The sequence below is a fragment of the Triturus cristatus genome, chromosome 7, assembly GCF_964204655.1.
Source record: "Triturus cristatus chromosome 7, aTriCri1.1, whole genome shotgun sequence".
NCBI classification, from domain to species: Eukaryota; Metazoa; Chordata; class Amphibia; order Caudata; family Salamandridae; genus Triturus; species Triturus cristatus.
In genome coordinates this window covers 1,161,112,727-1,161,121,295 of record NC_140590.1, presented here as the reverse complement: position 1 = coordinate 1,161,121,295, position 8,569 = coordinate 1,161,112,727, and the positions used below count along the sequence as shown (strand labels likewise).

Here is an 8,569-nt window from a genome sequence, read left to right as displayed (position 1 = left end):
CACAAACTGCAGCCATGCGCTGGCGCAGGCACCCTTGCAGCATGGTGCAAGGATGCCTGTGTCGTGGGGAGATTGTTTTTGTGCAGGAAGGGGCACCTTCCTGCACAAAAACAATCACTACAGGCATTTTCCACTTTCAATTCGTGCTGAAGAATGCAGTATGCATTGAAAGAGGAAAAAACGAGGAGAAATGAAAACATTTCTCCTTGTTGCGCCTCTCTACGCCACCTCTAGGGTGGCGAAGCATTCACACGCATCTCCAGATTTACGATTTCTCCTAAATGTGGCGATGTGTCTTGTTCCATGGGTGTTGCGTTGGAACACCCACAGCGACACCCATGGAACGCCACTTCCACGCAAAGTGCTGCATGTGAAGGGGCCGTATATACAAGGAGAGGAAACGTGACGTATTGGTGGCACAGGGGGCTTGTAAATCTGCCCCCTTGTTTTTAATGAGGAAGAGGGTTTTAAAGCAACTGTAGACAGTAGATGTAAGAAGGCTCCGGGACCGGATGGTATTCCGCTTGATTTTATTCAGGGAGGACCCAGTGTTTTGGACTCTGGTCTTCACCTCAGTATTCAACTCTGCCTGTAGCCAGGGCGTGCCCCGGTTGAGATGCTCATCAATAATCGTCTCCGTTTAAAAAAAAGGAAACATGCATAATGTTAAGTGCTAACGCCCTCTTAGACTCCACAGCAAAAGCCATTGGGAGAGTAGTTCTGAACCGTTTACTTGACTGGATTAATATTAATAGTATACTTGCCCCAGGTCAGTATGGGTTTACAAAGGGGCTTGCGACTATTGAACAGTGCCTCAATCTCCATCTATTGTGGCAAAATACAAATACACCAAGGGAGTTTCCACCCACTTAGCGTTTATGGACCTGTCAAGCACCTTTGACCATGTCTCCAGATCAAAGCTGTGGGCCATTCTAGAGTGCAATGGTGTTGATGTGTGGCTGGTTACATTTTTAAGGCTTCTTTCCTGTGATCTCATAGCTTCAGTTAGGTTTGGCCGCGCAGGCGAATGCACAGAGCCCTTCAGCATTAAGCGCGGGGTGCCAAGGTTGTGTTCTTGCCCCAATCTTTTTTCTCCACTATACGAACGACCTGGAGAAAACATTGGTTTCTGATAGGGCGGACGTTCTGCATGTGGAGAAAAAGGCTGTGCCCGCACTCTTATATGCTGACAACGCTGTCCTCCTGGCAAGGACGGCCAAAAGCCTTAAAAAACATATCATTAGTTGCGTAAGTTTCATGAGAGACCTGGGGCCAAATTTTAAGAGAACGTTTACTATGATTTGTGACCCAAGAAATACCAAAACCCATACCCTAAATATTGATGGCAAAACCCTAGATAAGGTTAATTCCTTTCCCTATTTAGGCCTGGAGTTTGATGAAGGATGTACTTGACTTACTTGTATCTAAAATTGAATATCCCGATATACTCAAGCTGTAGGCACTACTTCCTCGCTTGCTATGTCTGTTGGTAAAAAGCCTATTGCCCCAATACTAGAAATATACAACCGGGCATGCTTGCTGATCTTAACGTATGGAATAGGTATCTGGGGTTGTAGGGATGCATATGCGATGCAGACAGAGGAGAATAGATTCAGCCGCCGGCTACTTGGCGTCCCTTACTAATCCCCGCATTTCTCCCTACACCTGGAACTCAATTTGGTCCAAAAATTAATTAGAGACTATTTAACCTGTGCTCATGGTTTGGCCATTCCATGGTTACAATATATTTAAAATTGCATCTCGGCACTTGGCTGTGCCACTTTGTTTGAGCATCCGAGTCCATCCAAAAAAAAGGACAAAAGTTGGATCCGTTTTCGTAAGCACAAACAAGCCACTAGGGAACTAACGGAAGTGGCTAAACCTTCAGTCAGAGATAACTGTATTATCCAAGCGGTTCCAACAATTGCCCCGTATTTACTATACGTGACCATCGTTTATGAAAGAACACTGTTGGCAAGACTTAGGCTAGGTTCCATTCGCTGGGTAATATGTTTTCCCTTAGGTCAGTACTCCTCAAACACTATTGCTATTTGTCCATGTGATGAGCTAAATAGCCAAACCAATTTACATTTTGTTTTCTTTTGTCAATTTTATCTGACGGACTCTAGGAAGTTTTTATTACCGTTATTGCGCAGACATAAATTCTCCAAGTGCAAAGCTGCCCTCTTCTATTTATTGCAACTTAACGATTGTAATGTTTGCTATGCAGCTGCTAGTTTATTGAAGTGCACTTTAGCGAAAAGAAGGAGTTTGCTGTTTTGATAAAAAGGCCTTTACATTCTCTTTTATAAATATTCATTGACCTTGCATTTTTAAGTGTATATTCCTGCTCTCAGCCTTTATTCACTAGGTACCTTGTTACATTAGCTATGATGCCCCTGGAATTAGAACTTCTGCACTGTCACTTTATTCAATGCAAACCAACATAACCATTTTTTCTTGCTAAAATGTGATTGTTTATAATCTAAATGTCTTATTACTATACCAGACGCACCTGGAACTTTATTTTATGGACTGTTACTCTAATAACCGTCAATTTGCACAATGAGTTATATCATTTTTTTTAAATATGTGGTTGTTACTTTTTGACATGTGTAGTTTGTTTATTTTAATTGTGTGTATCTTTTATGATCTGCCTTTGGAAGATCGAATAAAGGCAATTGAATTGATTTAAATTGACATACCAATTAAAATTTGAAAAAAATGTCTTTCGTTGTTAAAAAAAAAAAGTCAAGAAGGCGGTGGTCATGCCAGTGCACTGATCTGGCAGAGGAGATAAGTGGGTTTGGCATGACTCAGCAGAACGAGGGCCCAGGGTGGGCCTGGCAGCAGTCCCTATAAATCTCTGAGGGTCTCCCAGCCACCCAGCAGACGCAGCTTCCAGAAGCCGAATCTGACTCAGCCAGCCCCGCGCCCCCATCACCGGAAGTAAAGATGGTTCACTGGACAGCCGAAGAGAAGGCCGCCATCGCTTGCGTTTGGAAGTCGGTAAATGTGGAATGTGACGGGCACGAGACCTTGGCCAGGTACAAAACAAAAATTGTTGTACTTGTTTTTAAATTCTTTCTGCTTCCTAGTGCTGTATAATACAGAAGTTATGCATGCCTATAAATGATACTCACTTAGAGACATTTTTGCAAGACAATGCAAGGTAATATTGGTTTAAAGCCACACTTTTTGTCTTTTCTTATTTGCTTTTAAGTTTGACGAAATGAATGTTGGTTGCAATATTCACCCCTGGCAAATGTTTAGGAGATATAACAAGAAAGCATCAGGGTGCACAATGTAGAATATTGGCTTTGAGATTGGCTAAGCCAGAGAGGAATCCAAGGCAGTGTAATGCTTCAGAAATGGCGCTCAGCTGTCGCACCACGATGACGTAGCAACTGATATTTTCTGCTGTTAGAAAGAACACTGGGGCATATTATCAAGGGCCTTATCTCCGCTTCTTTGGCTTTAAAAGCCAAACAAGCAGAGATAATGTTTTCGCCCTATTAACAAGGCAGTGCTAACATGCATTAACGCATGTTAGCAGCCTTGTTAACGACGCCTCGCTTTGTATCTCTAATGAGATGCAAAGTGGGTGTCACTGGGCAGTACAACCTTGCAAATATCGCTGATGTGCACATCGCGATATTTACAAGGCTGCCCCAGCATTTAAGCAGACGTTCGTTTTTGGAGAAAAACGCTGTTTTCGCCAAAAACTAACGTCTGATAAAATGCAGACTTACCTATCCCTAACATTGGGGTGGATTATGCTGATACAACCACAGGGTCGTATCAGCAAGGTTATCGCCGTTTTGCAGAGAACATCGCTGGAAAACCAGCGATGTTCCCTGCAAAACGGCGATTTCCCCGCTATCGCAGGAATTTGTATCGCCCTGGAGAAACGCGTTGCTAATAACGCGCTACCAGGGCGATAAATTGCAGCTATGGACAGCGATAAATAAAAAAGCGCTAAGCGCGCTTTGCGTTATTTATCGCCGACCCTTGTTAATATGCCCCACTCTTCTTTACTGAAAAGCATTTGAGTCAGTAACATAGTGAGGCATTTTGAGTATCTGTATGTGGTACAGCATGAAGAGAAACAGTTTCACTCATGCCTCCTTACCCCCATCTGGCATGCAACCATTTGTCTGCTGGGAACTGTAAACAATGGCTAATGAAAATGTGCCTTTGAAACCCCATAGAATCGAAAAGGTACTCTTCTTGTCAAAATGCAATTATCTTTAATGTAGAAAAAAATTATTCCAATTGGCAATATGAAGAGAAATTATAATGGTTCTATTTTCATCACATGAGCCTGTGTCTAGGTAGTGTGCAAGGAAGTAGGAAGAAACATAACATACCCCGCGTATAACCATATCTTGAATGGCAAAGAGCAGACTAGTCTATCCATACCAACATGCGTTATGGGAATCATGAAAAGAATTGTGCACGCTAAATCATGATCAAAGAATACAGATGCATTACAAGTGTACCGACAGTTGTGAACAAACATTCATGAAAAATTCCAAGAAATCAAATATTTTCTGCTAAAGCACACTTCCACAGGGCTGTAGTGAAGGCTCCAAAGGGTGGATTCCCAGATGGCATTTTTCATAAAATTGATCCATATTAGAAATTGTACAGCAAGTTTCAATTAGATTGGCCAAAAAAATACCATAAAGTGTATCCCGCAATCATTAAATATTTCAGAACTTTGATGGTCTGCCAGAGAAGACCATTCCGTCCCAGGTGCGGTAGCAACTGCATCACAAAAAGATTGGTAAAAAGGGCAGCAAAACAAAGCATTTTTCATCCCAAAACTGTTAAAATCATTTGAATGTAGAGGTATTTTGATTAATGTAGGTATTCAATTTGACATTTTGAAGATGTGTACACCATCTGATTTCAATTCCACCTTCTGCCCCCTTTCAGTTTCCCATCTTGCCCTATCTAACTTGATTTTCCATCACGTCTGGGCAAATGACATCATAAAAAGCTTCAGCAACACAAATTAAGAAAAACCTCCAAATAAATTATGAATTAACAGTCATAGCAGTAAAAGTCCTTCATATCAAGTAAATGTCATCAAACAATACGTACCCACTTCCTTCAAAGGACAGCAAACAAACACACATTTTTTCACCAAACGCGAGCTCCTCATTTTAGTAAATAAAGTCCATTCCCACGGGACAAAAGGTGTACATTTTTAAAAATAACTTTGCTTTCAGGCAAATACAAGCTTTTCATTTTCAGAGAACCCAAAATGTTAGTATCCGAATGCTTACATGCACTACTGCCCCCTTATGACTAGAATCTGCCATACATACCCATTTACTGCAATAATATCCCAGGAATGCAAACAATAGGCTTGAGGTAGCCATTACATTTAGCAAATCCACAACTTATGTCAGGATAGACATCAGACGCCCTATACTAGAGAAAGCTACCACCATAGCTGAGTTGGTTTAGATAATGCCAAGCTGACAATATGCGTAGGATGGCCGCATAATTAAAGGACTACAATTAGGGAGGACCACTATGATAATTATTACAGTCTTCTTTCTTTACTCTCGCTCGCTCTCTTTCTTTCTTCGATTTCTTCTTTTATTCTTCTTTCTGCCTTCTCTCTTTCTTCTTTCTTTCTTCTTTTTTCACTTTTTCTTTCTTCACACTTTGTTTCTTCCCCATCTTTATATTCTTTGCTTTCCTTCTCCATTCTTCCTTTCTTCTTCATTCCTCATTTGTCTTTGTTTCTTTTCTGTTGCTTGTTTGTTGCTGTATTTTGTCTTACTTTGTCCTCTATTTGTCTTTCTTCTTTTAATTCTTTTTCCATTCTGTTTTCTTACTGTCCTTTTTCTCCCCTTCTTTCTTCATTTCTTCCTTTTAATCCTTGTTCATTTCCTTTCTTCTTTTCTTTTTCCCATTCTCTCTTTCTTTCTCTCTTCCCTTTGTCATTTCTTTCTTCTTTTCTTTCTTTCATTATGTTCTCGGTTTACTGATCTATTTTCCATCTTTCTTTCCTTAGTTCTTCTTCTTCCATTACACTCTTTCTTCCCTTTTCTAGCTTCCCATCTTCATCCTTTCGTCATTTTTTCTCTTCCTTTGTTTCTAACTTGCTTTATTTTTTCTTCCTTTTGTTCCTTTCTTCCTTTGTCTTCTTTTATTTTTCATCCTTTTCTTCTTTGCTTTCTTCCTTTTTCCCTTCTTTCTTTTTCTGTCCACCCTTTTCCATCCCTTCTTACCTTTTCCACTCCTTCATTCATTCTTTTTTCTTTATTTCCTCCCTTCCCTTCTTCTTTTCTTCCTTCATGTCTTTGACCTCTTCCTTGCTTCCTTCCCTTCTTCCTTCCTTTCTTCTCCCCATCCCCTCTGGTTGTTCCATTTCCTCTATTGCTTTATCCCCTTCTTGTTTTTCCTCAATTTTCTTCATTGCTTGTATTCCATTATTCCTGGGTCTCTGTTCCAGTGTTTTCTTTTCTCTCCATGCCAAAGTAAACTACTAACAAACAGAACTTCTCAGAGGTGAACCACTCTTTTGACGCTTTTTTTCTCCTCTCTGGCAGGGTGATGATCGTCTTCCCCTGGACCCAGAGGTACTTCCCGACCTTCGGGGACCTGTCCAGTGCAGCCGCCATCCTTGCCAATCCCAAGGTCAAGGCCCACGGCAAGAAGGTCCTGTCTGCCCTCGGAGAGGCCGTCAATCACATTGATGACATCAAGCACACACTGGCCCACCTGAGCGAGGTGCACGCAGACAAACTCCACGTGGACCCCCAGAACTTCACGGTAAGGAGAGAAGGGTTTGGTAAAATCACCGCTGTGAGGGAATAGACCCCTGGGGGATTTCAACCAAAGTGAGGGAGAAAAGAGACTACCCCACTAGTACTTAATTGGTAAAGAAATAAGTGCCAGGGCCCTTGTCAACAATCCAAAGCAGATTGTACCACCCATTGCGCTACTAATGACAATTTAGACATTTTATTCATTAAAAATGAATAGTACCTGCCACCCTAGCAATTTCTATAGCTTTGGATGGCAGGTATTAGTAATTTTTAACAACTGTTGTTACGTTCATCACAAAATTGGACAAACAGTGCCACCATGTGGCTGGCTGTCATAAGTTCCGGTGTTGACAATTAAGTACTGATGCTGAGCGCCGGAAACCATCAGTTCAAATTAAGCACTGTTTAACCCTACCTTCAGTGGCGTAGCTAGACCTTGGGCGCCCATGGCGGCGCCTCCGTTTGCAGCCCCACTGCAGCATTGAAGAGTGGGGAGAGGGGCTGTCGAGATTCGGTCGATTGGATTGCCGCACCACGACGGCCGCCTTGTAGAGCGGGCGAATTGCCGCCCGAGACGGCAGATAAGAGCGAGAGGAGGCTGCCGCCCCAAAACTTGTGTTGCCCGCCACACCCTTTCCACGCCACTGCCCACCTTAGACCCTTGGTGTGATTATTGAAGTCTGATATTCCAGGAAGGGAGAGAGAGGGTGCCCCAAATCGCACCAAATATTGGCCCCAGGTTGGGAGGGAGCATGTCCTTGAGGACACTGACAACAGTAAGCACTGAAGTCTGAGGCCTAGATATGAGGTCTGACAGTGACAGATCTACCCTCTCCCGATTACTGCCCACACAGAGAGAAAGGACACTTGTTCGGGACTGCCCTCCAGTGAAGGAAGGAGCCCCTCAAAGGACTGATGCCCAGAAACAACCTATAAAAAAGCACACAAGTTTGACTTTGGGATAGTGCATGAACACATGTTGACACAAAATATCTGCTCATGCATTAGATCGAATTGCAGTAATAAACAATTACTGGTGGCTTAACATCTTATTACAGATGAGTTCTGACATAAGAACGTAATAAAAGGAAAGGAAAGTGTTTATATGAAGAATACAGGGGATTACGGACTGTCGACAAACTTTGGAGCCCAATCTACACATTTCTGTAACATATTATGTGTGTGTGGGTGGGTGGGTGTCTTTTTCTCTTTTCATGTCAGTTTCTGTTCGACAGACTTCTCTAGAAATGACACCTTCACTAATGACTTTTATTTCCTCCATCAGCTCCTGGCAAATTGTCTGGTGATCACCTTAGCCCGCAAGCTGGGAACAGGTTTCACGATTGATGTCCACGCGGCTTGGGAAAAGTTCCTGGCAGTGGCCTGTGCTGCTCTGTCCAAGCACTACCACTAAAGCTCCCAGCACACAGCCAACAAGTGGGCTGCAGTCTGAGGTCAATGTGCAGTGCCTGCCTATGGGACAATTCAAGGAAACATCTGTCAAAATGTGACAAATTGTGACATCAATAAAGCGATTTGGTTCCTTTTTCTCATGCTGTCTGGTTTGGTGTTTACCTTGCCACTTCCTAGTGGGAGAAGTAGGTGAGAAGTTAACTATATATGAGTTTAAGCGCAACCTACTCCACTTCAGAAATATCACAGACCCAGCCTAATCCTACTAGTCCTAAAATTCTTTGAATAATCCTCCAAGTTTAGGTTTAGCTACCTCTGAGCCCAATCGCAAGCATGTAACTCAAAGGCAACCACAAACTAGCCAT

At 42.4% G+C, this 8,569-nt stretch overlaps 1 protein-coding gene across 1 annotated transcript; it reads left to right on the top strand.

Moving 5' to 3' along the window:
- Positions 1-2,882: 2,882 nt before the first annotated feature.
- LOC146811323 (hemoglobin subunit beta-2-like) lies at positions 2,883-8,340 on the top strand. The gene is made up of 3 exons (XM_085618409.1): positions 2,883-3,047; positions 6,573-6,795; positions 8,077-8,340. Exons 1-3 carry the CDS (start codon positions 2,956-2,958, stop codon positions 8,203-8,205), a joined length of 444 nt encoding a protein of 147 aa, XP_085474535.1. The 5' UTR covers positions 2,883-2,955; the 3' UTR covers positions 8,206-8,340.
- Positions 8,341-8,569: the final 229 nt, after the last annotated feature.